General features: G+C 44.9%; 1 protein-coding gene across 1 annotated transcript in view; it reads right to left on the bottom strand.

The window, feature by feature from the left end:
• SLC25A13 (solute carrier family 25 member 13) overlaps nucleotides 1-27771 on the bottom strand; it is a 179396-nt gene that overhangs the window by 136643 nt on the left and 14982 nt on the right. Inside the window, 2 exon segments of the mRNA XM_084788052.1 lie at nucleotides 6679-6821; nucleotides 16411-16464. Coding sequence (XP_084644178.1) covers nucleotides 6679-6821; nucleotides 16411-16464 — 197 coding nt within the window.

Genomic DNA, 27771 nt, shown 5'->3' with positions numbered 1-27771 from the left:
CAGAGCGCATCTTCCACAGAGTGAAAGGATTCTACACCCAACGTGGAAAGCGCGCACAGTTGTCATTCTCTCCATGGGCCCTAAATCTAAACATTTAATCAACTACACTAAAAAACACACTCAGTTAAAAAAAAAAAAAGGCATCTGTCTGTATGGAGCAGGCACTTTCTCATCATTACTCCCTCAACAATCTGAGAACTATTTGCACAGCATTATGTTGTGTTAGCTAGTAAGTCACGTAATGATCGAAAGCACAGGGGGAAACGAAATAGGTCAGATGCAAGAACCACAGCAGTTTATAGAAGGCACCTGAGCATGGGCAGACCACGGCAGGATACGGTGAACAATCTACCGTGGCCATCTAGGGACAAACTGTCTATAGAAAATTTATATGTGATCCTAGCAAACCAGTGAGATAGTCCAGCCATCTGAGTCCCCCGGCAGGGCTCAGTACCTGTTGCAGGCAGCCAGCTAAGTAAGCACTCAGCAACCCCAGCTCATCCTAGCCCCATTTAGTAACAAAGCTATTTTAGTACTAGCTTGCTCTCATGAGATAATCATTAAGAACAAACAGAAACGTGTGTCCAAAGCTCATGTGGACCAACATGAGACCCTTCCTGGTTCTCAGCAGATAGGTGATATGAGCTATATATATGAAAACTATATTTAGACTATGTACACACCACAGTTTCCATCTTAATCGAAAGCTATAGGCACCGCCAAATCTAAAAGGCACATACACACTCAGCAGCAAGCAGAGCATTTGCAGCGCTTGCTTAACGTGGCTCAGTAAGTGGCTCTGGGCCCTGACAGATCCTAAAGCCCATCTCTTCTCCCTGCTCAGATGGGAAGCCAGTCCCCCTCACTCCCAAAGCCCTCAAATCAGAGGCATCCAGCCACCCCCCATTCAAAAATCTCTTTTCATCTCCCCCAAGGACCTTCCGTAATTGACTAAATCCATGCTTAAATTGATTAAGATAGTGCAACAAAGGAAAATCTAAACACGGCAGAGACTATCAACAGGGATTATGCCGCCGCACAGGAACCCATGCCTGCCTCTCCACAGTTTAAGACGCACGTTCTCATCCTCCGCCCCTACGTCTGAGTCCTTACATGGTTTAGACTTGGCTTATCTTTCCCACCAAGCTATGCCAGACTATACACAGCCATCCTAGACGCATATCACACAACCTACGGTGTCCCCAGGGCCTGTTCCTTCTGCCCCGAATGTTCTGTCCTCTGTTCCTGACCCCAAGTCTTAACAGCCTACATGTCACTCCGTGGGGTGTCTCCTCTGACCTCTCAGTAAGAGTGAAGCTCTGTTTACTGGCTCTCACCCAGGGCTATAACAAACAGCTATATATAACAAATGCCTATAACAAATGGGTATTTCTATCTAGAAAGACCTTGATGGGATAGGAGAGTTAGTTCACCAGTTAGTCTAAGGAGTGTCACATAGCCCTCGGGGAACATTACAAGTCCCGCCCTTTCCTGATAAGGAACTAGTTCAAGTACAGGGAATTCCTGGAAGCACCGTATGCTGAGGAGATCCTAGCCTCCAGCAAACGACCTTTAATTGTACCTAGAAGTCCTCCCCTCACTCATTGGATAATTAAGTAGTTTTCTCCTTCTTGTGATAGCCCCATTATTGCATGCAAATGAGGTATAGTACCACTATAAGTAGATTAAGTACCCTGGCACCCTTAGCCCTAGCAAATCAGACACATTCACTCTCAAAACCCGTCCCTGCTGTCTAAAGTTTATAAACAAAGGCTGGCTGGCGTGCTCAGGGTGCTCGTATTCTCTTGCTCACTTTACTTCCACCATGACAGTCCGGGGGAACTGCCCACTGTATGCCCAGTGGTCAGGCAGCAATGGCGGAACTGCCTTTGCAGCTGCTGGGGCCTGCTCCACCATCTGTGACAGCTGGGTGCTGACCTCCAGTGAAGCACCACTGGGCCAGAGTCTTACCAGACCTGCTTGGGTTCCCGAGGTGAGACTGGGAACCTGGCCCAGCGACCTGAGCCTCAGGCATCGACCTAAAGTGCTCTAGCCGGCCCTGAGTGAGAAACGGGACCTTTGATCTCAAAGTCTATCCGTTTTTCTCTGGAAGCAAGCACAGGACGTGGAACCCACCAGATGCTGAATGACATCTTGCAAAAGTCTCCAGTTCAACTCCTAACACTTGCAGATTACTGCCCTCTTCTGACTTCCTTGGGCACCAAGCACGAATGTGGTGCGCATACATAAATGAAGGCAGAACACTCCTACACATAAAAACTATATATATATTAATGCTGATGATGACATTTTAGACCCCACAGGGATAATCCAGGTAAATCTCTTCCCATCAGTTCATATGTATTTGCTTGTATTTCTCTGATTGACTTCACACACTGACTTAAAACCATCACTGGAAGCTCTAAGTGTATGTAGTGATGGCGCATGCCATTAATCCCAGCACTCGGGAGGGAGAGGCAGGCAGATCTCTGAGTTTAAGGCCAGCCTGGTCTATAGAACAAGTTCCAGTTCAGACTGGTCTACAGAGCAAACTCCAGGCCAGCCCAGGCTACACAGAGAATCCCTGTCTCAAAAAATGAAGGCAGAGGAAGAGGAGGAGAAGGACGACATCAACGAGGAAGAATAAGCCCTAAGCTGAACTAAATAAAGAAGAGGAAGGAAGGAAGGAAGGAAGGAAGGAAAAGAAGAAGAAGAAGAAGAAGAAGAAGAAGAAGAAGAAGAAGAAGAAGAAGAAGAAGAAGAAGAAGAAGAAGAAGAAGAATCAGTAGCAGCCTAAAAAGCTCTAAGCTGCAACCTGGTCTAGCAAGACTGACTCAAAAGCTAAACGAAGCCAAGCTGAGGTAGGCAAGCAAAGAGAATAGCTCTGTTACCCAGGCACTCTAATTTGGATTATGAACACCTTCCTCTTCTAATACTGCACATAGCAGATGGCTCCTTTTCACCATGTACTACACACACACACACACACACACACACACACACACACACACACACACACACACACTTCTCACTGAACAACTCACCCAGCAACATCAGAGCCCTCCCTGAAACAAGCTAGCAATACACTTCTCAGAGTAATGGTGTAAGTGTCTCCTCCCCTAGAAACAATCAAACTTAGTTTGTTTTCAAATGTATTCCCAATGTATGCACAAAAAAGGATGGAAAGTGTGAACCAGCTCACACTGGTTTGCGGAGCATAAGCTGTAAGGCTATCCTCTATCCTCAAGTGAACATTTAGAATCCTGTATATACCATCTTACGTCTATGTGTGATCGGATATGCATGTGATTAAAATCAGATGCATTATGGGAAGAAAACATATACAGTAGAAAAATATGACCTAAACCAATTAAAATAGGAAACCATACCCCCTACATCCTATAACAACCCAGTTCCTTCCTCTATTGAACTCCACAAAAAGAGGTCTCAATGAGTATCTTCTTTCTTGAAAACTGATTCTCTCATTGTTTTGTTTTGTTTTGGTTTTTTGGTTTTTTGAGACAGGGTTTCCTCTGTGTAGCCCTGGCTGTTCTGGACTCACTTTGTAGACCAGGCTGGCCTCAAACTCACAGCGATCCACCTGCCTCTGACTCCCGAGTGCTGGGATTAAAGGCCTGCGCCACCACGCCCGGCTGAAAACTGCTTCTCTCTGCTATCTCTATGGGCTTTTATATAAATTCCTTGGATAAGAAACCAAAAAGCCACAGAGTAGTGATGATGCATGCCTTTAAATCCCAGTACTCAAGAGGCAGAGGCAGGTGGATCTCCGAGTTTGAGGCCAGCCTGCTATACAGAGGAAGTTCCAGGGCAGCCTGGTCTACAGAGAGAAACCCAGTCTGGGAAAGTGGAGAAAAGGAAGGAAGGAAGGAAGGAAGGAAGGAAGGAAGGAAGGAAGGAAGGAAGGAAGGAAAAAAGATAGGAAAGAGAGGGAGAGGAAAGGAAAGGAAAAAAAGAAACAGAAAAAAGAAAGGAACCAAACACTTCAAAACATTTGGTCCATGCCCAGACAGCCAGCACCAAGTCAAGCAAACAATAAAAGGCATACTTCAACAAACAGTGGTGGAGCATGCCTGTAATCCTAGCAGAGACAGAGACAGGAGGATCGCTGTGAGTTAGCAGCCTGATCTACAAAGTGAGCCCAGAACAGCCAGGGCTACACAGAGGAAACCCTGTCTCAAAAAACAAACAAACAAACAAACAAAAAACCCATAACAAAAACAGGCAGATTTCAAGAAGGAAAGATGGCAAACACAACTCAACTGGATATACTGGTGCATTCATATAGTCCCAGGGTGTGGGAGGCTGAGGCAGGGGCATTGGTATGAGTTTTACGGCAACACGTGTTTCCTCCCATACAGCATGCCATCCTGAGTCACATAAGTGACAAACAGAGGCACTGTGTGGTTGCAGGACAGCGCCCAGAGGAACACTCCGGGCACCCAAGGCTGACCAAGTCATGAATCTCTAGCTTAGAGCTACGTGGGTTCCAGCAAGCCTGAGACATTAAGATGAGGTCATGGCGAGCACAGGCATTTAACTCTGAAGCCGCCCAGCCCAAGCCCAGGCTAGACAGTGGCAATGATGCCACGCTCCACTGCCTAGCAGGTCACTGGGTCGGCCAAAAGGTCTCACTAAAGGAAGAAAGGGATGTTTTTCATAGATAAGACTGGCCACTGACCAACAAATGGACTTTACAACTATGGGCTATCTAATTCCCCAGAGAAATGAGCTGCTGCAGTCAATCATAACACATAAAATGTATATCAAAGAAATGCCTGCCCTCCCATGCTTACTACAGCAGTGGTCAAAACAGCCATGATGATGCCACCTCAAGCCATGTACCCACAGATGAGTGAATTAAGAGTATGTTATATTACCTAGTAGAAAAGTATGGTACTCAGCCTTGAAAAAAGAAATTCTGTCCTATGTGACAATGTGGACGAACCTGGAAAACATTATATTAACTAAAATAAGCCAGACATAAAAACACAAGGGCACACATTCTGACCTATAAGCAGAACCTAAAAAATAAAAATAAAAATAAAAATAAAAAATCAGAATCCATAATAGCAGAGAACAGAGCGGTAAATACATGGGCTGGCGTGGGGGAAGGTAAGGTGATGCTGTTCAAAGAACAAAATATTTTCAGAGGAGACTCTTGGGCACTGTGGTGCTATGGTTAATAAAAACACATGTACACTTGAAAGTTGCTAAAGGAGAGTTAAATGTTCTGAATACAAAAACAAAACAAGCACATAATGTAACAGATCTGCTAATTAGGTAGATTAGTCCGTTTTCTACAATGAATGCATAATTTAAAATATGCCATATACGATAATATTTTTTTTCTCAATTAAAAATAAACAAAACAGCTGAACACTGGTGGCACATGCCTTTAATCCCAGCACTTGGGAGGCAGTGGCAGGTGGATCTCTGAGTTAGAGGGCAGCCTGGTCTACAGCGTGAGTTCCAGGACAGACAGAAAAACCCTGTCTCAAAAAAAAAAAAAAAAAAAAAAAAAAAAGGTAGACAGGTATGGTGGCACACACCTTTGATCCCTGGACTCAGGGAGACAGAGGTGGGTGGATCTCCGTGAGTTTGAGGCTAGCTTGGTCTACAAAGCAAGTCTAGGACTGCCAAGGCTACACAGAGAAACCCTGTCTAGAAAAATTTTTTAAAGTAATAATGTTATAATTATAATAATAGTAGTAGTAGATAAACAAATAAAATGGACTTTTAACTTTCGGTCCACACAGATAACAAAGACTGACCATAGCAAGAACACATTCTATTACAGTTTAAAAGCCCAGAAGTCCTAAACGAAGGTGTCAGCAGGGCCAGAGAGGCGCCATCTGTCTCCAGAGGCTCTGTGGGAACTCGTTCTGAGGTGCATGCAGGTTTGGGTGGCTGCAGCACTCCTAACGGCAGATGCATCACTAGAACTTCAGCCTCTAGTCACCTGACACCTGGTCCCTGTGTCAACTCTCCCTCTGCTCCCATATTCAAAGACACCTGTGATGGAATTTAGGTCACCCCAATAACATAAGGCAACCTTTTTGGCTCAAATGCCTACCTACACCAGTCGCAAGATTCCTCCTCCAAGACTTACCAATTCCAGAGAAGACACAGAGGAAAATGGTAGTGAGGACAAGGCAAGGGGCGTCCTACAAAGTGCCTGTTTAGTTCTATGAAGTAGAGATACTACCCTTCTCCAGCCAGGCAGAGGCCCTCCTTGGTGACTGGGAATCATCAGGTTTTTCTCTCTCCTCTTTCCATACCATTTAACCACATGTGAAGGTTGAAAGGCAATTTGTACAAAGGGAACCATTAGAGAAGTTACGCCCATACAGTCCGGTTGACAGCCATAATTTCACAGCTATCTTGAGATACACAAACATACATTTAAATGCACTAATACGTTTTACAACACCTCATCAATTACAATAGCCCTGTGAAGCTAGAAACAAGTCTGCCAACTCTGGAACAGTTGTTGAGGAAATACCAAGACTTTCATTTCTAAAATGATGGATCAATGGGTGGAAAAAGGCGGTTTTAGAGATATGCAAGATGCAAACATTTAGTAACTTCTTTATTACTCCACAAAAGCAAGCTGGCCTGAACAGAAGATGCAAGGAAGGGATTCGGAAGTACACGTACCCATCTTTGGTCTGGTCCACCACACCGCTTAACAGTTCCACAGTCTTTGGGTTAGGCTGGCTTTCTCCAAAAATATTCAAATACCGAGCGACAAAGTCATTGGGAGACATAAAAAATTCACCATTTTTTTCAATGCTTGCATACTGTTTAAAAAAAAAAAAGAGGACAAAGGATTAAAAACATATTATTTCGTATATCTAGTTCTTAAAAGTATATAATCATGCAAACAATACTGAAAAGGCCACAAACATTCAAAAGACAAAATCGCTTAGACTAATCGCGTCTTCAAAAGGTGCTCAATACCTATTGCTCCAAAGGACAAAATTTAAAGTTACACTTTCCAGTAGGTCTCAACAGTGGCTTTCACCCTCTAAAGGGGACATGTGGCAATGTCCGATAATTCTAACTTGGGGAAATGAAGTCTACCAGCAAATATAAAGTAATGCCCCACAGGGGTCTCGCTGTGAATGAAGCCCAGGTGGCCTCAAACTCAAGATCTCACTACCTCACCCTTGCAGTAGGATTACAGGTGTGTGCACTAAGCTTAATGGCATATCCATTAGAAACAAGCTTTCAAGCAGACTGTCATGAGAGACAGCAAGGCACCTCCTGTGTGACAAAGCCCAAGGCAATGTGAACCATGAAAGAAAGAAAACTATAGCCATCAAACGCACCTCTAACTCTGGCTTTCTATTTTAGCCAGTCAAATATATTTTCTTCACTTGGCTCCCACAAGCTCTTTATAGATGTTTTCTCCTCCCACACTCTTGGTGGAGTCCCAAATGGCTGGAGCCAGAATTCCTGCTCAAATAACTCACTCAAGTCCTTTCAGACCTAGGTTCACCATTTAACAGAAACCATGGAGACTTACAGTCCCTGAGAAAAGGTGACAAACTGGGCTGACGACCTGCCACGGAGCCACGTGGCATCGTTCGTGACACTGGAAGCAGGTTTAAACTGCTGCCCTCGTTAATGACAATCTTACTCCGAGTCACACTGAAACCCACGAGCACAGATTCTCCTTCCTGGTGTTTGTTCTTCTGGGACTCAGTCCAGCTCAGGCCAGGAGGACCTGGCTGGGCCTTGCTCCTGGGGACACCCAGACTGTGGGAAATGCTAAAAAAAAAAACAAAACAACAACAAAAAAAAAACAGGAGGATATGGCACCCTTGTGCAAAAGAAGCCAAGCTCCTTTATTGCCAGGATAAAAGAGCGAAGGGAGAAGAGGACAAGATGGCTGACAACCGGGCTTACTAGGGGACCAAAATGGCAGCCAGGGTGACGAGGCCACCATGTAAAGAGGTGCAATAGCAGGCTATGTCGTCTTGCAGGCTTTGGATGTGCCTGTTACCATCTGAGCGCTAAATAAAGTTTCCTTGGCTCTGAGGCTTCATCTGCAAAGTGGGTATAATAATAGCACTAGTTCCATTTAGCTGATGCGTGTATGTATGTGTGTGTAAGTATGTATGTATGTATGTGTATGTATGTATACATGCAGGCATATGTGTGTGTGTATATATATATATATATACATACATTTAAGGCAACCAAGTAGAGACCAGAGAACAAACTGGGGAAGTCTGTTGTCTCCTTTCCACCACGTGGGTCGGGGGATAGACCTCAGGCTGTCAGACTTAGCGGCAAGCACCTTCACCCGCTGAGCCACTCCGCTGGCCTACGTTTTTGCCGTTTTTTAAAAACTCTTTTCTTTAACCCTCTGTTTCACTGAGTGGCATCTGCTGCTGGTTCAGCACCAGGTCAAGGATGTAAAGAGGCTTTCATCACCAGCAACCTGGTCCTGGCCACTGCCTAAGGGAGGCCGTGGGGAAATGATGGGATACTATCTTCTAAGTATGTCTCACAAGATAAACAGGACAAAAAAGAGACATCTTAAGTGATGCTACATCCTCCACTGACATTCACTTCACCTGGGGGGGGGCAGCATACAGAAGATGGAATTTGTGTTTTTTCTTTCCTCCCCTAAATGAGGACAAACAAGCTTGAAATGGAAGAGGAATGTCGCTGCTAATGATAGCAATCCTACGGTCTGGTTATACCAAGGTTTCCATAGGATGGTGATTAATTTCCCTTAAAATACCATTTAACTTCTCTCCCGCTGGCACACACTTAGATTACTTCCAGTTCGGGTTATTTTGTAAGAAAAGCCAAGATAGCCGTTCTTATATGTAACATTTGTCCAAATTCCTGACTATTTTCAAAAACCTGACTCCCTGAAAAAAGAAATTGTGGAGTTAAAGGACAGGGGCGTTCAGGCGGTTGTCAGCTATTATCACCCTGGTCTCCAGAAGTGACTGTACCAATCTACTCAGCCACCAACAGCGCGGGAACCTGCTCCCGCACCCTTCCAGGTCACAGCTGTTTCAAATATTTTTCCAGGCTGACATTTTTATGTAATTGAGTCTAAAGGGTTTTTGCGGTTTTTTTTCTTTCTTTGCAAATCCTTCTGTTACTTTTCTGACCTTAGAAATCTAGTCTTTTCCCATCTCAAGAGCAAATATCAACACAGTTTGTTTTGCTTCTGACTTTTGAGTGGATCTGTATTCACCGTTAGGCTAGAGTACATCAGAGCTTTGCTTCTGCCTGTGGCCTGACAGGAGGATACTCCAATGGGAGCTTTCTCTAGTCAATCTGTTAGTTGGTCCAGGCCCACAACCCATGTCAACCCCTATCGTGCCCCCGCCAACCCCACCCCCCAACACTCTCTCTATAGGATGCAGGTTTTTACAAATAAATTATCACTTGGTCACCATGGAAAACATAGAGACGTGGACTCCACCTGCAGCTTCAGCTCTCACAGGCTGGAATGGCTCCCTGGGGCCAGAGTGTATCTGGAGCTGTCAGGCACACCACCACTAATGCATCCTTGGACTGGCAGTACCTCTAATCAGTGGGAGATGGTCCTAGACCGCCCTATCTTGTTGACTTGTCTGTCCTAGCAAGATAACAGTGACTCTACTAGCTACCACTGCAGGGAGGGCTCTGTCAAGTCCTACAACACAGGACTTTTTGGCTGTATTCTCACTGTTGTTTCCTCAAATTCCCAGACTGCTGCCTGGCCATATTCAAGACATACTTTTCGAATGAGTGAAGGGCTCGGAATGTTTTCCTCCTGGAACCTTTCTCGGCCTGATGATGATCCTTTGAATTTTTGCCAAATGACCTTTGGAACCGCAGTCAAGCTGCAGACCCTAAAAACAATGATCACTGAAAATGCAAGAGCAAGCTCCAATGAAGTGCACTCACTCACAAGATAGCAGCAACGAATGTGGGCAAAGCAGGACTACCCTACATGCTAGGGGTGTGAGGGTAAACTGATGCAGTGGAGAGATGGCTCAGTAAAGAGCACTGACTGCTCTTCCAGACGTGCCAGGTTCAACTCCCAGAACCGACATGGCAGCTCCCACTGTCTACAACTCCAGTACAGGGAATCTGGCACCCTCGCAGACATACGTGCAAGCAAAACACCAATGCACATGAAATTCAATATTTTTAATTTTATATGTAATATACATATATATTATATATAAAACTGACAAACCATTTTAGAAAACTACTAGGCAATGCCACACAAAACCAGAGACTTAGTAATTTCAATCATGAGGAAGTCTCCAACAAAAGACATATGGGATATAACACCAAAAAGTTAAGATATTCACATAATAATGTCAAAAATGCTTTAAAAAAAAGAGCAACAGCCCAGACATCACCTAGTAACTGGATACATAATTGACTGTCATAATATCACACAATAAAATACAACATAGAGCTAGCTCCATCCACCCACGACACAGGTGAATCTGCATAAACTCAGGGTTGGAAGGAAAGCCCAGTGGAAGCGCATTAACCTATGGTGACCTAAGCCTGGGCTCTCAACACAGACCACATGATGATATTTTGTCATGGAATGACATAAAGGACAGAACTTAGGTGCCATGAGAGAAGTGAACCTTTCGGGATGTGAGAACTGACTAGCCTGGGGAACAAGGAACTTCTGGGTGCTGGTTCCGTGAGCTGAACACTCCCTCTGTAGATAACCCTGGAGATGTGTGCCTATGATCTATATGAGAGACTCAGACCTCGGGTAGTCCACATTATCATTTTTATTGGCCTCATTCTTTTAGAGGTGATAAAGAGGACATCTCTTAAATATGATGACATGCTCATCTGGATACAGAAAAATAGTTTTGCTCAGTTTAGAACAAGCTCAACCACCAAAGCAGGGATGACTCGCTTTGCAGCTCAAGCAGATATGTCAAAGGCTGTTGGACACATAGGCAGAGGCCAACCGTGATAAAAAGCATCTACTAGGTGTACCGACAAGGACAGCTCGGTTGTCCTTGAAGCCAGAAACAGAGGCCAGTGCCAGGGAAGTGACTCATTCTTATGGCTGCCAAGTCTCTAGAATACAGTCAATCTCTCTGAGAGTATGACTACGTAAGCTGAAGAGGCTCTCTCTCCTAGATTTTTGAGGTAGGTTTTAAGATTAAAAAAAAAAAAACAAAAAACAAAAAAACTCAAAACCATGTTTAGGATGGCTTTTATAATTCTTTAAATGATTTTGTGTTACTGTCACCATCACGCTGACCGAGGACAGTAAATAGCAGAGGTACTCAGGAACTGGTCTGCCCCGGCAGTGCCTACTCCACAAGGTCAGGAGTCCTAGCTCGATTGCTCTGTGCTAGTTATTTTAATATAAGCCTGTGAGTGATAACCTGGGTCAGAACCCTTATCACCAGCCACCCGTGCCTGCCAAGAGTCATTCTCACCCTGGGGCCGAAAGGAAATTCTCCTTGAGTCTCTGTCAGCCAGAGAATGCCTATGCACCCCAGGTGCTGTGTGACCTGTCGATCGCACCTTGCTTCCCTGTTCTAAGGATGGAATAAAACAAAACAGAGAATAAGAATACTGGTGCTCAATATTGTATGTTATCCGGAATCCCTGATCATTTTATTGGGTCCACAATGTAAAAAGGAAACTGTAATTGTTAACTGAAGATATACATTATAGCACTCAAGGTGAATAACAGTAAGAGGTGGGTGTGATGGCGCACGCCTTTAATCCCAGCACTTGGGAGGCAGAGGCAGGTGAATTGCTGTGAGTTCGAGGCCAGCCTGGTCTACAAAGCGAGCTCAGGACAGCCAAGGCTACACAGAGAAACCCTGTCTCAAAAAACCAAATAAATAAATAAATAAAATACTGAAAAAGAAGCAAGTAGTAAAGTATGTGTGAAGATGTATAAACAAATGTGACAAATATTTTTAAGGGCTAATCAGGTAGGTATTTTATAATTTTATTGCTGTTTGGAATTGCCACAATAAAAAAAATTAAAATCTAAGACTCCTATTAAACCTAACATTCTGCTAGTTATTCAAAATAAACATTTTAAATAACATAGCATTGTTTTTGCAACTAGCCAGAAAAATGAGATTCTTTTCCTCAAAAATGATAGTCTAAATTTCTAGCGTAAATGTGGGAAATACATTTCCACATTCCAACTCAAGATACACAGACAAGAGTGAGTAAAAAACTTCAGTCACTGTGAGCCCAACATGACGCTACATCTAAGAATTCCTCTTAAAAATATAATCCTTCTAGACCTTTATTTCTACAGATTATACACCTTATCCATTCCACACTCTGGAGCTCCAGGTCCCCCTCCATCCTCTTACCCCAGCCCTTCACGCCTCCCCCTCCCACCCCGTTCTGTGACTATACATTCAGGATACGTACATGGTGGTCATATTCACACACCCAGCCCCCTCCATTATAAAAGATCCATTAAGCTGGGCACGGTTGAGCCTGCCTTTAATCAAGCACTTGGGAAGCAGCCTCAGACAGATGCTATGAGTTCAAGGTCAACCTGATCTACATAGTGAGTTCCAGGACAGCCAGCCCTAGGTAGAGAGGCCATGTCTCAAAACAAACAAAGACCAATCACTTTCATCAAATACCCTTTCAAAGCACCCCTTACACATTGCCCTCTGCTCCTGCAACCATGACCCTAATCAGAGATCTGGGAAAGGACCTCTCTCCCCGGGCTGGCCACTTCAATGCCAGCCGCACCAGCCCAGCCCCAAGCCCACAACTCCCTCTCCTTGAATTACTCAGAAACCCTTCAATGGTTTCTACCTGTTTGCTGTCATGGCCAGCTTGCAATGATCCTCACTCCCAAGCCCATCATCCGCATCCTGTATTGCATAGCACCTTCCCTGACAGAGTCTCATTTAAAAACAAAAAACAAAGCCAGGCGTGATGGCCCACACCTATAAAATCCCAGCACTTGGGAGGCAGAGGCAGGCAAATCATTGTGAGTTCGAAGCCAGCCTGGTCTAGGCTACACAGAGAAACCCTGTCTCAAAAAACAAACAAACAAAAACAAAAGACAAAAACCAGAGGCTCCACCCAGCAACTGATCAAATCAAATGCTGAGACTCACAGCCAAGCACTAGCTCGGGGAGTCCTGTGAAAGATTGGGGGGGGGGGGGCAGAGGGGCTATATAGAAAGACATGGACAGAACAAGAAAGCCACAAGAAGACCAACTAAGTCACCTAACCTAGACCCATGGGGGTTACAGAGATGGAAACAGCAACCAAAGGGCATGCATGGACTGGACCTAGGCCCCCTACACCTACGTAAGCAAAGGGCAACAGTTTGATCTTCAAGTGGGTCCCCTAGTAAATGACCAGTGCTGTCTATGACATGGATTCTGTTGCCGGCTGTAAATCATTTCCCAGGCTTTGCCTGGCCTCAGTGGATGAGACTTGATATGGTGGGGTGAGTTGGGGGAGGGGGTTCTCCCCTCTTCTGAGAAGAAGAGGAAGGGAAAAGGGGAAAGAGGGAGGAACTAGGAGGAGAGGAGAGAAGGGGGTTCAATCAGGATGTAAAGTGAATCTGTAAATTAAAAAAAAAACAAAAAAACAAAAAACAAGAATACAGAAAAGAATAAACAAGCTCAGCCCAGAGAGATTTCCTCCCAGGCCATCTGCAGGCCTCTACAGGGTCCTCTTCTCTTCTACCACTGCCCCAGAACCTCCTCATGCTCTCCCCATCAACCTCTCCTCTCCACACAACCTGTGGCATATGCTTGACTCGGCCTCTTTGCCTGCTGCACACCTATAACCCTGACTGGCACTAAGTCTGAGGCCCTTCTGGAACAGGCCTTTCCTTGTTCCCCTTCGCTCACCTTACTCCTGTGCACCACAGCACTTGATTTACATCACAAATCCCTTGAGTTCACATGAAGCAACAGTGAATATACTAGGTAGAAAAAAAACTTCACAATGTTGGGATTAAAACCAAAATCTGACTGTCTGGAGTTCCCCTTCCATATCCACTCACCTTCCATACCCAGATAAAAGCTTGGCTAGCATTTTCTCCAAGAACATCCTTCAAAGAGAACCCTACTGCTTTAGCCAGGGATGTAGTAAGCCAAGTACCAACATCCCAACCGTTCTCTAACCGCTGCCTAGGATGGACCACTAAAGTTGTGGCTGGCACACTTTGACTCGCACCTGGTACTTTCTATGTGTGGAACAAATTTCATGCCCCTCTCTATCTTACAAACACCTGTCCTTTCTCAATTCCAGCTCAAACCTCCTCTCCGCACCTTTCCATAGGAAGATGTCCTTGGTCTCTCATAACCTCCCTGCAAATTAAATGCTATGTCATACTTATCAACCGTATCACGGCTCTGTTTTCGAATATACACCCAGTGAGGTATTTAAGGACAGGAGTCATGATCTGTGCATCTTTACCAAATGCCCAACATCTAATAGACAACCTCTAAGCAGGGTGGGCAAGATGAGATTGAGTCTCCCCCTTCTCAAAATACGAGCAGTAAAAGGCCAGAAGTGTGCCCACTTCAGTCCGCCGGGAGCCAGCCCTCTTTCCTCACCTGCTCAGCTCAGTGTGGCTCTCTCTGACATCCAGGGATGCCCAGTCCCTCATGGCCCAGGACACCTAGTACTAAAGGCTCAGATGAGGCAACCTCCCATTCCTCCATAACTGTACAATCCTTCCTTCTGCCCAGTTCTGCAGAGAGATGGCTGGCATAGTTCTTATTAGATAGAAAACCAAGTCAGAGAAACCTCATGAATAGAAACCACCAGAGGAGTCGGGTTCACAGAATGTTAACTGCTTATCCTTACTGAACAGGACCAGCCTGGCAGCTCCCACAGTGCCTGTTCTCCTTTCACCCCCTCACACAACCATCATCTTCGCTAGACAGTAAACAAAGAGCTCCTCAGCATGCTGAGACGAGGTGGATTTGTGTTGGTCCCACACTATCCAGGCCTGGTGACGTCACCAGGCCCTGTGCCAGATCCGAAATCCCTTGTACAGACTGCTGATTCGGTTTTCTTCGTGCGCCCGCCTCCTCCCCCACCCCCATCACCTCAGACTCTAAGCCGTAAAATAACTCTCACTCAAAAGTCACGTAGTCTCCTACCTAGTGCCAAGGATGCAGAGCCCAGCTTGGAGGGCCAGCTACATAGAAAACACCACCAGTGGCTGTTCAGACACCCGCCAGGAGCTCCTACTCTCCCTGGCCTTCCTTGGGCCAGAAGGAGCCGTCAATCCAGCTCCAAATCATTAGCTCAAAGAAGACATGAATATCATGCCTTTTCTAGGCCTCCATCATCAGGGGCTCTTTTCTACCTTATAATATTCTGTGGAAAATTCAAACATCCTTACAGATTTAACCCTCTTTCCTCCTCTGACAGCTTCTGCATTTGTCTTTTGGAAACTCTGCCTTCCCTGCATTCATCATTTGTTTTATTTATTATGTGTTATGTCTGTGTGAAGGTATATGCACCGCATGCATGCAAGGGCACCAGAGAAGGTCAGATGCCCTGGAGCTACAGTTACAGGCCCTGCTGAGCTGCCTGATAAGGGTCCTCTGAAAGGGCAGCCAGCGCTCCTAACCCTCCTAACCACTGTGCCATATCTTTGGCCCATCTTCCCTGGAGTTGCATCAATTAATTTCAAGCATCTTACTGAGTCGACCCAGAGCATGCCAGGCTCTGGGAAGTGCACACCAGTTAACGTACTCAATAGCTATAATTATTCCTAAGTTTTCACTATGAAAATATTCATGCATACAAAGTAGAGAAATAAAAGTATAATAAGGTTAATATTCCATTTCCTAGTTTTAATTTTTTCCATAATACCACCCATATCTCCCTCCCACCAAAAATCAGATTTATAAATTAGATCACTACTATCACACTGTCATCTATAAATGCTCCAGTGTACATGTCATAAAGACTGCACTTCTGTTTTGTTTTTCTTTTCTGAGACAAAGTCTCTATTTTATAGAGCTGGGTGTCCTGGAACTCATTTTGTAGAGCAGGCTGGCCTCGAACTCACAGAGACCCACCTGCCTCTGCTTCCCGAATGCTGGGATTAAAGGCATATGCCACCATCACTAGCGAAATTACAATTTCTTTTTTCCCCCTTTCGGTTTTTTAAGACAGGGTTTCTCTGTGTAACCTTGGCTGTCCTAGACTCGCTTTGTAGACCAGGCTGGCCTTGAGTTTGAGGCCAGCCTGGTCTACAGAGTGAGTTCCAGGACAGCCAAGGCTACACAGAGAAACCCTGTCTCGAAAAATTAAAAAAAAAAAACCAAATAAGTAAAGATCTGTTTGATATAATCTTCAGAAGTTACAGAACACAAACTAAAGAAGAAACAAAATAGATTCCTTTATACTGACCTTCAAAAATATTGCTTTAAGCTCAGCTGGATCTGCTCTCTTGGTTAAAGCCACCTATAAATAAACATAAAATGTTTATATTATTAGAACAAAGCTGAGAAATCAAGCTAGCAGGAGGGAAAATAAACTTTGGGTTAGAAATTAGTACATGTCATTTTTGTACTTCAAGTACCCAATTGCTCCAGAGTGTAAACTAGTTCCCAGATTTTAAGGTGGACTCCATGTGGCTTCTAAAAAATGATAACATTCTGTATGAGAAACCAGAAAGGCTTTAATATTTAGCGTTCGATGTATAAAAGGGGGAGGATATTGAAACAGATTAGTGCACACCTGGCATTTCTAAACCACACCCAAGGGTAACTCATGCCTTCTCACACGGGAATATTAAATATTAAGTACAGCCTGTTTGCCAATCCTGCATAGGAGCGCGTTTCTTAAAAGTCAGTGAACTAGTAAATCATATTAAGGACCCAAAGGGAACTGCTTCCCACAGCTTCTCCATGAATGGCACGTACACCCACCGACTTAGGCAGGCCAAGGGACCTCTCCACCTCTCCCCAGCCTTAATAAATCACAAGTCTCCAAAGGTGTGACTATTACTCTTCACATTCTAGAAACTCAAGGGACCGTGGTTACCTTCCACCAGTAAAATTTGACAGATTAGCTCAGAATAGGTGTTGTGCTTAATTCTCCAGGCCACAAAGTCCAAAAACATCACTGGGGGAAAAAAAAAGCAAGACAAACTTCAACATGACTGCCCCAGGCTGACACAAAAGAACCCTTATGCAGAAGCAAACAGTGGGCTTATTCAGCGTCCCATCACCCGGTCCTGTTGGCAAAAGTGGTCACAAGACACAGTTCTCAGCAAGCACAGTGTCACCCCATGATACAACCAAGGCGGGGCCCCTGGAACCACCTCAACACTGGAACCATGTCTGAGGAGATTTATGCAAATTATTCTAAATCCCTTCTATGTGCTTGCAAAAGCTCTTCTGAGATCTTTAGACAATGGGTGTTTTGTCTCTCAATATGGAACTACCAGAGCTCATTGGCCCCGCCGCTGTCAGGAATAAATTATTAACTAGTCACTGGAATGGGAGGTTGTCTCTCTGAGGCAGCTGGTTGGTCACCTCAGTCTGTTTTGCTAACACTGATAGACTCTTGCCACCTCAGCCGAATACCTGACCCTTACGGTGTCTCAAACCCAGAATTAACTGGTGTCCTTTGCTGTTCAATAACGGAGGAAAAATAAGATCGCTAACCAACCCAGCCATGATTAATGTTGCTGCCGACCCCCAGGTTCTAGAAGAGGAGGCCCCCATTGGTGGAAAGGTGGCGTTGGGATGAACAGCCCAGGAAAAGGCATCACAGAAGTGCCTCTACCTCCACCTTAGTGACAATCCTAACCCTATGTACTCGGTGCTACGGGAAGAGGGGCTGCACAGAGGCTGGCCTAAGTGCCTAGTGGGTTTTTTCATCCAAAGACAAATGAGCAGTGCTTGCTCTGTCGGAGCTGTGTGCCTGCACATCTGCTTACTTCACTATTCTACACACGTTGTACCAACAATAGCGGGCAGTGCTATCCAGCATGCACCTCCCTGGCCTCAACTCCCACAGCACCATAGTTTCCTGATGCCTCAAACATAAACCATTCGATGCTCCTAGCCAGAACTGAACCTCTTGGAAAGAGCAAAAGCTTCATTCACTTTGTAACCCATCCAGGGTCTAGGCACAGGAAGAGTAAAAAAAAAAAAAAAAAGAAAGAAAGAAAGAAAAAAAGAAAATCCTGCTGGGGCCAATCCTTCAAACACATACCTCCGAGAATGTACCCCAGAGTTAACAAAGCGTGGGTAAGTCTGAATGTCAGGACACATACTCTCTCCCCCATTTTAGCAAAGGGAAAGCAAGGCTCAGATGAAGCCGCCAACTTCCTTTCCCTAGGTCAGATGAAAAAAGCCAGTTTTCTGCTCCCATGTGTGTTTTCTCAGTCTCAACTCTCCCATCCCTCAGACCGCAGGCTCACACAAAACATACAGCACAGGAGGAAAAAAAAAAATCAACATTCTAAATGTAGGTTGCCTGGCACGGTGGCACGCACCTGTAATCCCAGAACCTCAGAGCTGAGGAAGGAGGATCTAGAGTTTGAGACGAGGCCAGGCTACTACTATAGTGCGATCCTTCCTCAGATAAAGCAACTAAGGAAAAAGAAGAGGGCTTTGGCGTCAGACTGTGCTCACCCAGAAGGGAGGGAGCTAGGAGAGAACGAGGGAAGCTGGCACTCTTGAGGATGCTCACCAAAGCGCTGACCAAACACCAAGGCCATCCTAACACCCCAGTCACCCCCTCTGCTCCCCTAGTCTACACAGCGCTACTCTTGAAAACAGACCCAGGGCTGCAGTTTAATAGGTGGTTAATGCTCACTTAGGAATTTGCCTGAGACCGAGGGCCATTGGTAGTTAGTTACATCACTTCTTAGGCACAAAGAAGTGATAGAGCTGGGAAATGGTTGTTTTCTTTAAACTCCTTACCAGCCTCCTGGGGCTAATCCATACTCACTTCATCTACTGCCCACTCAGCAAAGACTAGGTGGCTATTCGGAAGTTCCACTTTGGCCTCTACTCACTCGCCCATGTCATTGGAGGCGAAGGAGGGGCAATCACACTGCCGACCACCCGGAGTTGCCAACAACACCCTGAAGGTGCAGGGAGACAGAGCCTACCCGGGGACAAAAGCAATGACCGAGAAGATATGTGCTGAAAAAGCTCGCCTTTTTAGAAGACAGAATGGCTGTTCAAGTATTCGTGCTTTATGGTCGAAGAGCCTGGAGTCATTAGACCTCGCTTATTCTTGGGCTACAGAAGATCCATGAAACTTCACACGGTTTCTAGGTGGATCATCTATGTACATACCCAAGTGGGTAGGCACGTCTCACATAATAACATTCCAAATACGTATCAGTACTAGTCATTTAATTACTTAATGTTATCATTACTTACTTTTTATCATTTGTACTTAAAGACTAGAGTATAATAAAGCCCAACATTAAGACAAAAATTGCACTACATTTTTTTTAAAAATCAAAGTAACTTGTCTCCAAATCTAAGGAGAAAAGGGGTTCTTACAAGTGACTCTGAACTGTCACTTGATATTTAAATTAACACAATGATAGCATGTTACAATGATTGCAAACTTAAGAAAGAAAGAAGCAAGGGGCTGCATGGCTGTTGCTTCCACACGCTGGGAAACATCTAGTATGATTTATCTTATGTGGAAACATCAGGCATGTTCCATAAATCCAAGACACAAGGTAGTAAAAATAGAGAATCATGAAGTATGAAATGTACTTTAACAAGACAAACTACTTATAGGCATGTGAAGAGGTCCTCTATAGCATTTGCACAACATATATAAACTAGGTAAAAAGAAAAAACCAGTAACATAATGAAACAACTTCAGTAACTGTCTTTTTTCATAAAGGGAACAAAAATATAACAGGAAGAACCAGAAAGGTGTCTTTCAGAACAAATAAACTCACTTATCCTAACACAAGTTAGAGTTGCCAATGGCCGGGGAACGATTCCTACGCATTGGAGTATTTTTTAAAATCCACTTGCTTACCCTGGAACCAAACCAGAGTAGCAGACTCATTACTTTCACAAACGGCAGTGGCACGTCCATGTGTACTGAAAATAGTTGGTAGATGTGACAAATGGCAGCAGGGACAAAAAAAAGAAAAGAAAAGAAAAGAAAAAGAAAGAAAGAAACGAAAAAAGAAAAAAAAATCCAACACTGCCGGGCGTGGTGGTGCATGTCTATAATCCCAGCACTCAGGGAGGCAAAGGCAGGTGGATTTCTGTGTGTTTTAAGCAAGCCTGGTCTACAAAGCGAGTCCAGGACAGCCAGGACTACCCAGAGAAACCCTGTCTCGAAAAACCAAAAGGAAAAGAAAAAAGAAAGGAAGGAAGGAAGGAAGGAAGAAAGAAAGAAAGAAAGAAAGAAAGAAAGAAAGAAAGAAAGGAAAAGGAGTCCAACATGGCTGGGCATGGTAACCCCAGCCCTAGGGAAGTAGAGTCAGGAAGATCAAGAGGAGTTGAAGACCCTCCCCAACTCTTCGTAAGTTTGTCTGAGATGACCTTGAGATGTAGGAAGAGGAAGAGGAGAGGAAGAGAAGGGGGCAGGGATAAAACTAGGTCACTGCTCTCAGGAAGCTCTGAGGCCCAGCTGGATGGCCCTGAGGCCTTCCTCAGACCATGCCAGCCTCAACTGATGACAAGTGAGACATCAGCTCTACAGCGGTGACTTCCTTCAGTTCAGTGGTTCTTGAAGTACTGAGCCTGGGCACTTGCACTTACATGTACATACCCCCATGCAGGTGCACATGCATACATATAATTAAAATATCTTTGGGAGAAAGTAAAGGAAGCATCCAAAAACAAAAAGGGCTTTCTAGGACCCTGAATTCAAAATGTCTGAAATATAGAATACAAAACATCTTTCACAGACTCATGTATTTGAAGACTTTGTCCCAGCTAGTTGTGGTGCGCTTTTGGGGGGGGGGGGCGGGGAGGGGAGAGAGTGGAGTCTAGTTGGAGGAAGTGGTCACTGGAGGCAGGTTCTGGAGTTTATAGCCTGCCCTCACTTCCTGTCTGATGTTTGTTTCCTGACAAGAACTGGCTCCCACCTCTACAGCCAAGAGCCCCTCCAGCTGCCGTACCTTCCCTCATGACGAACTATATTCCTAACAGTGGGCTAAGATAAAACTCGTTCCCTTGTGGGCTTAGACTGTTAATTTTGAAAAAAGAAAGAAAGAAAGAAAGAAAGAAAGAAAGAAAGAAAGAAAGAAAGAAAGAAAGAAAGAAAGAAAGAAAAATATTGTATATTATCTGCTAAGCCAATTGAAATCAAACCAAAATTCTCATCTTCAAAAAAAAATTATACACACACTCCCTCTCTTAAGCAGTTTTAGCTACATATTTTATGACAGTGCTCAGAAAAATGAAAAATAGAACTTAGCTTTAAAAGTATGGAAGTAGCCAAGAGTGGCAGCGCACACCTGTAATCCCAGCACTTGGGAGGCAGAGGCAGGTGAATATCCCTGTGAGTTCGAGGCTACATTGGCGGACAAAGCAAGTCCCAAACAGCCAGGAGGACTATAAGAGAAACAAAACAAAAATAAAAGTCTGAAAGGAACAAATACAGCATATCTTTAACACTACGCAGAAGATGGGGGTGGGCTGGGTGGGCAGAGGCAGTGGCTGAAAGCCAGCTGCAGCATCTCTTGCAGCGCAGCTGCCCTTCACTAACTCACTTCCCAACCTGAGAAATCCATGAAGTCAATACACTCGTGGGACTGCTTACGCAAAGATTACCTGATACAGTGACTATGTGTCGTCTTCTATATAAAAACCAGAAGAGGCGACTCATCAAAAGCAGGCTACCTCGTCTACGTGTGAAAGCTCCCATGCAGTAACAAGAGTAAAAGGAGCCAGGAGGATGGGTGCCACGTAGTCTTTCTACCTGAGGAGCCAAGCGTCAGGGGATCCAAACCCTAATGGAAAGTGGCCCTGGCAATTACCTAGCAACTCCGCAGCTGCAGCTCCCACTCTTTCTCTGACTTCCTGAACTGCAGACTACATAGTTAAAATTCCACTTAATTCCACTTCTCTAAATCCTTTGCAGCTATATGGCTCGGGGACTGTCAAACAGAAGAAATGGGGTGGGATTTGCAAAGAAGAGATGTGGAGCCTGTGGCCCGCACTCTGGCCGTCTCTGCTAGCAGACACCTTCGTTGAAAGTGTCTGGTTTTCCTGTGACAGTGTCCTGCCCTCCCACGTCGTTCATAGCATGCCCTCCAGAACGCCCTTCACCTGGCAGCAGACATCCTGACTGCCCAGGAGGCCACTGCTCCCTTGGTGGCCTGGCCTGCTGTGAGGCTCTGGAAGTCACTCCTAAGAGCTCAACCTCAAGTCTGATTCTTCACCCACCCAACAAATTCTATAAGCCATTTAATAGCCTGTAATAAATCTCCCTGTGCTGAAACCAGCTAGACGGGGCTCTGTTCTCCACAAGGGAACCCCAAGTGATACAATCAGTTATTGCAAAACAAAGTTTGGAGTTCCCCTGAACCCACAGATACCACAGCCTCGAGGGAAAAGAGGTGTCTCATCTAATGCACAAAAATCATCTTTTTTAGTGAAGTCACCGTATCACTCCAGCCTGATATTAGTTTCCTTAGGTACTCTCGGATAACTGTAATTACACAAGAAGTCGCTGAACTGTAAATGGGTACACAGACAAAATGCATTCGTGCAGCCGTTAACACTTCTGGCTAGCCAACCCTCAGAGCTTCCTTTCTCTCTACAACTCACCTCTGAAGCATCCGAGGCCCGACGGGTAATTAATTACCCAGCAGGTAGGTCACTTCAGGGCTGCTGAAGACGTTTATAAGGAGGACTCAGTAACTCGTGACTCTGGTCTGCTGCAGACACACACTGAATGAACAACCAGTAGCTTTTCCTCGACCCAGAAATCCACATGCAGCCTGGTGTTCAGTGTGTCAAAAATCTCAGTTAACACCACTCAAACTCAAAGGTGAGAAGCCATTAGGTCCTCTTTTTTTCAGAGCAAGAAACAGGTATTTCAGAAAGTCAGAGAGGAGCCTGAAGTCCAGTCATTTGTATACTCTTTAATACCCAAGGGATATGGGAGTAGTACCAAGCCCAGGGATGAATCCTGCCCCTGGACAGCAATGTATATGAAATAAGCCTTTGGCGCTTAGTATCATGGCCTGCCTAGTGAGGAATATAGCTCTCCAGTACTACATGCTGAACTTTGTCTCAATTTTTTAAAGCTGGCGATCACAGTATAATTAGGAACGCACTGCAGTTGTAATTATCCCTCCGGATATAATTTGTTACATAGTAGCAAGTGTCAACTTACTACCGTTCCTTAAATGAATACAACCTGACTGCGCTGTCCTGAAGACTGGAATGCATATTCCTATTGGGGTACAGAGAACCAGAAAAGCACATGATGTATTTATAAAGTACTGAAAGGCCCTACCTCAGTTATCACAAGTTGCTAGAGCCCAGACAATGTCATAAAAAACTTAGAATGGTTTTCTAAGAGAAAACGTTGAGCTTAGTAAGTGTAGAGGGAGAGAAAGTCAAAAGCAAAGGGCCATTAGAGAAACTGCTTCAGCTAAGTGACACAGTATCTGTTCAAAATTCTGCTGGTCCCCAACCTCCTGGAAATGAAGAATGGTCAAAAAACCCAGATGGAAATAAAACCAAAGGACATTCTGTACAGCCAAGAGCCCATTCTGGCCAGGCGGCGGTGGAGCATGCCTTTAATCCCAGCACTTGGGAGGCAGAGGCAGAGGGATCGCTGTGAGTTCAAGGCCAGCCTGGTCTACAAAAGTAAGTCCAGGATGGCCAAGGCTACACAGAGAAACCCTGTCTCAAAAAACCAAAACCAAAAACAAGCAAACAAACAAAAAGTCCATCCTGGGGACCACATCTTTTCACTCACCTGTCCACTCCACCCACCTCTTGCACAGCAGGGACTTTTCTGACTCCAAGGCCACAGCTGATAATCCCACAAATCTTACAATGTTCATAGTTCTATTCTAAGCTTTGCAAACATAAGCACATTGGACCTTCCCAACTGCCCCCCAAATAGGTGAAATCACATACTTTTTGTAATGAAGATATTGAAGCATATATAATGTGCTGGAGAGTTTTATGGTAACCTGACACAAGCTACAGTTACCTGAAAGGAGAAAACTTCAATTGAGGAAATGCCTCCATAACATCAGGCTGTAAGACATTTTCTTCATTACTGATTAATGGGGAGGGGCCCAGTTGGTAATGGTGGTGCCATCCCTGGGCTGGTGGTCCTGGGGTCTATAAGAAAGCAGACTGAGAAAGACATGGGGAGCAAGCCAGTAAGCAGCACCCCTCCATGGGCTCTGCATCAGCTCCTGCCTCCAGGCTCCTGCTCTGTTTGAGTTCCTGTCCTGACTTCCTTTGATGATGAACAGCAACATGGAAGTGTAAGCCAAATAAACCATTTCCTCCCAACTTGTTTTTTGGTCATGGTGTTTAGTCACAGCGAGAGAAACCCTAACTAAAACACATAGGTTGAGTAACTTGATGGGATGTCATACAGCATGGCAGAGTCTTTTGTTTGTTTGTTTGTTTGTTTCTTTCTTTCTTTCTTTCTTTCTTTCTTTCTTTGTGTGTTTGTTTTAGGTTTTTCAAGACAGAGTTTCTCTGTGAACAGTCCTGGCTGTCCTGGACATGCTTTTGTAGATCAGGTTGGCCTCAAAATCAGAGATCTGCCTGCCTCTGTCTCCCGAGTGCTGGGATTAAACGTGTGCGCCACCACGCCCTGCTTGTTTGTTTTTTTGAGACAGGGTTTCCTCTCTGTAATAGCCCTGGACGTCCTGGACTCACTTTGTAGACCTGGCTGGCCTCGAACTCAGAGATCTGCCTGCCTCTGCCTCCCAAGTACTGGGATTAAAGGCATGCGCCACCACGTCCAGCTATGGCAGAGGCTTAATAGGAACACATCTATGGTTTGAAGCAAAATGCTACCCCCTACTTTTTGGATGTATAGAACCAGCATAAGAAGAAAGCAAGAGAACTCAGGTGAAAGAATGCCTTAACCTAGATGCCCCTCGATCAAAAAAATGGATAAAGAAGATGTGGTACATTTAACACAATGGAATGCTACTCAGCAATTAAAAGCGCATGATGAAATTTGCAGGCAAATGGATGGAACTAGAAAATGTCATCCTGAGTGAGGCAATCCAGACCCAAAAAGACAAACATGGTATATACTCACTTATAAATGGATATTAGCTATAAAGTACAGGATAAACATGCATATAACATAGACCCAAAGAAATAAAGTAACAAGGAGGGCCTGCAGGGGGAGGGGGAGGTTAGTGAGGGGGGGACTTGATTTTCACTGAGAAAGGGAAATAAAGTATACAATGAGGTGGATGAAGGGAGGGGAATGGGTGGAGGTGGGGGATGGAAAGGGGGGTGAGGTGGGGGAGGACAGAGGGAGAGAGTACTGGGAGAACAACTGGATTGGGACAGAGTGAGCATCTCTAGGACAAGCTAGAAACCTAGGACAAAGGAAAACTCCCAGGAATCTAAGGGTGATGCTACCTAAGACTGCTAACAATTGGGAATATGGAGCCTAAACCAGCCATCTCCTTCCTGTAAGCCAGGCAAGACTTACAATAGAGGGACTGGGTCATCAATCCAACCACAAAACCTTAGACCCACAATTTGTCCTGCCTATAAGATGGGCAGGGGTAAAAGATGGAGCAGAGCCGGGCGTGGTGGCGCACGCCTTTAATCCCAGTACGCGGGAGGCAGAGGCAGGTGGATCACTGTGAGTTCGAGGCCAGCCTGGTCTACAAAGTGAGTCCAGGACAGTCAAGGCTACACAGAGAAACCTTGTCTCGAAAAACCAAAAAAAAAAAAAAGATGGAGCAGAATTTGAGGGAAGAGCCAACCAATGACAGGCCCAGCTTGAAATCAATGCCATGAGAGGGAGCCCACCCCTGACACTATTAATGATATTCTGATACTTGCAGACAGGAGCCTAGCATAACTGTCATCAGAGAGGCTTCACCCAGCAACGGACAGAAACAGATGCAGAGACCCACAGCCAAACATTAAGTAGAGCTTGGAGAAACTTGTGGAAGAGGGGGAGGAAGGACTGAAGGACCTAAAGGGGTCAAGAACACAGAAAACTTACATAATCATCTGACCTACCTACACAATCAACTAAACTGGGCCCACAGGGGCTCACAGAGACTGAACTGTCAATCAGAGAGCAATGCATGGGACAGACCAAAGCCCTCTGCACGTGTGTGACAGTTGTGCAGCAGGGTCTTCATGTGGGACTCCTAAAGCAGGAGCAGTGGCTGTCTCTGACTACATTGCCTACCTTTGGATCCCTTTCCCCTAACCCGGCCGCCTTGTCTAACCTCAGTCACAGAAGATGCTCCTAGTCTTACCGCAACTTGATATGCCAAGGCTGGTGGCTCTCCACGGGAGGCCCGCCCTTTTCTGAGGAGAAGGGAAGAAGGGAATGGACGCTGTGATCAGCATGTAAAGTAAATAAACAACTTAATTTTTAAAAAGCCTTATTTATATAACAATTCAATAATTGTTGAACACAAAGGGAAAACGGTAAAATGCATACAAGTATGGCTAGCTATAAATATTGAATTACTGTAAGAATTCAGGTGTGAAAGTGGTATTGTGACCCTGCTTTTAAGAAATCTTATTTAGGGCTTGGCGGCATGACTTTATCACAGCTCTTGGGAGGAAGAGGCAGGTGCAGCTCTGTGGGTTCAAAGTCAGCCTGGTCTATATAGTGAATCCCAGGCCAGCTAGGGCTCCATAGTGAGCCTCAGTCTCAAAAAAGAAAAAGAATAGAAGATAAAGGAGGGAAGGGTGTTGGCTCAGTTTATTAACAATTAAACTTTATTATACAACCCAACTAGCATATACAAGAAGGAAAAAAAGGTTAAAGGGACAGAAGATTAAAACCTCCTGGAATCCGTTCGGCAGGACGGGTCCTTAGGTGTCTCAGTCCCACGAGCTGGTCCGGTCCTTTCCTCTCTCTCCGCGCCTTCTTCTTCTTCCTCTCTACCTCTTTCTTTTCTCTCTCCCCCACCTTCCCAGTCATATGTAAAGGGCGGTCCCTTCTTCCTTCGAGGGTCAATTAGGAAAACAATAGCCACGGTGGGGTTCCTAGGTAGGCTTCCTGAATTCCAAGCCCAGGAAGGCTCCAAACAGTCTCTCACAAGGTATTCATGGTGTGCCCCAAGGGTAAAGCCCGCCAAGACTGCTTCCACCTGCGACAAAGCTTAATCTTTCCCACAGAAGGGAACAGAAGGGGAGGGGAAGGAAGGGGAAGGGAGGGAAAGAGGAGGAGAGGAGAGGAGAGGAGAAAGGAAACGAAAGGAGGAGAAAGAAAAAGAAAGGAAAGGAAAGGAGAGGAAAGGAAAGGGAAAGGGAAAAAGGAAAAAGGAAAAAGGAAAGGGGAAAGCAAAGCAAACAATCAATAAATAATGAGAAATTTTTGTTTAGATGTAGTTCTGTAGTAGAGTGCCTGCCTTGCCCCAGGTACAATCCCAGCACTATAAAGAGAAGGAAAAGAGAGACTAAAAAGAAAAGGGAATGAAGAAAGAAAGAAAGAAAGAAAGAAAGAAAGAAAGAAAGAAAGAAAGAAAAGGAAGAGGGAAGAAAGGCTTCATTTATAAATACACTCTAAAATAAAGTGCTTACGGATAGCATGGGGTCTGAGGTACACATTCAAGAGTGAGGAATG

The sequence above is a fragment of the Acomys minous genome, assembly GCF_964271855.1.
Source record: "Acomys minous genome assembly, chromosome: 6".
Taxonomy (NCBI): Eukaryota; Metazoa; Chordata; class Mammalia; order Rodentia; family Muridae; genus Acomys; species Acomys minous.
Note: the sequence above shows the minus strand (reverse complement) of the source record. Positions and strands in the feature narration are given on the sequence as shown.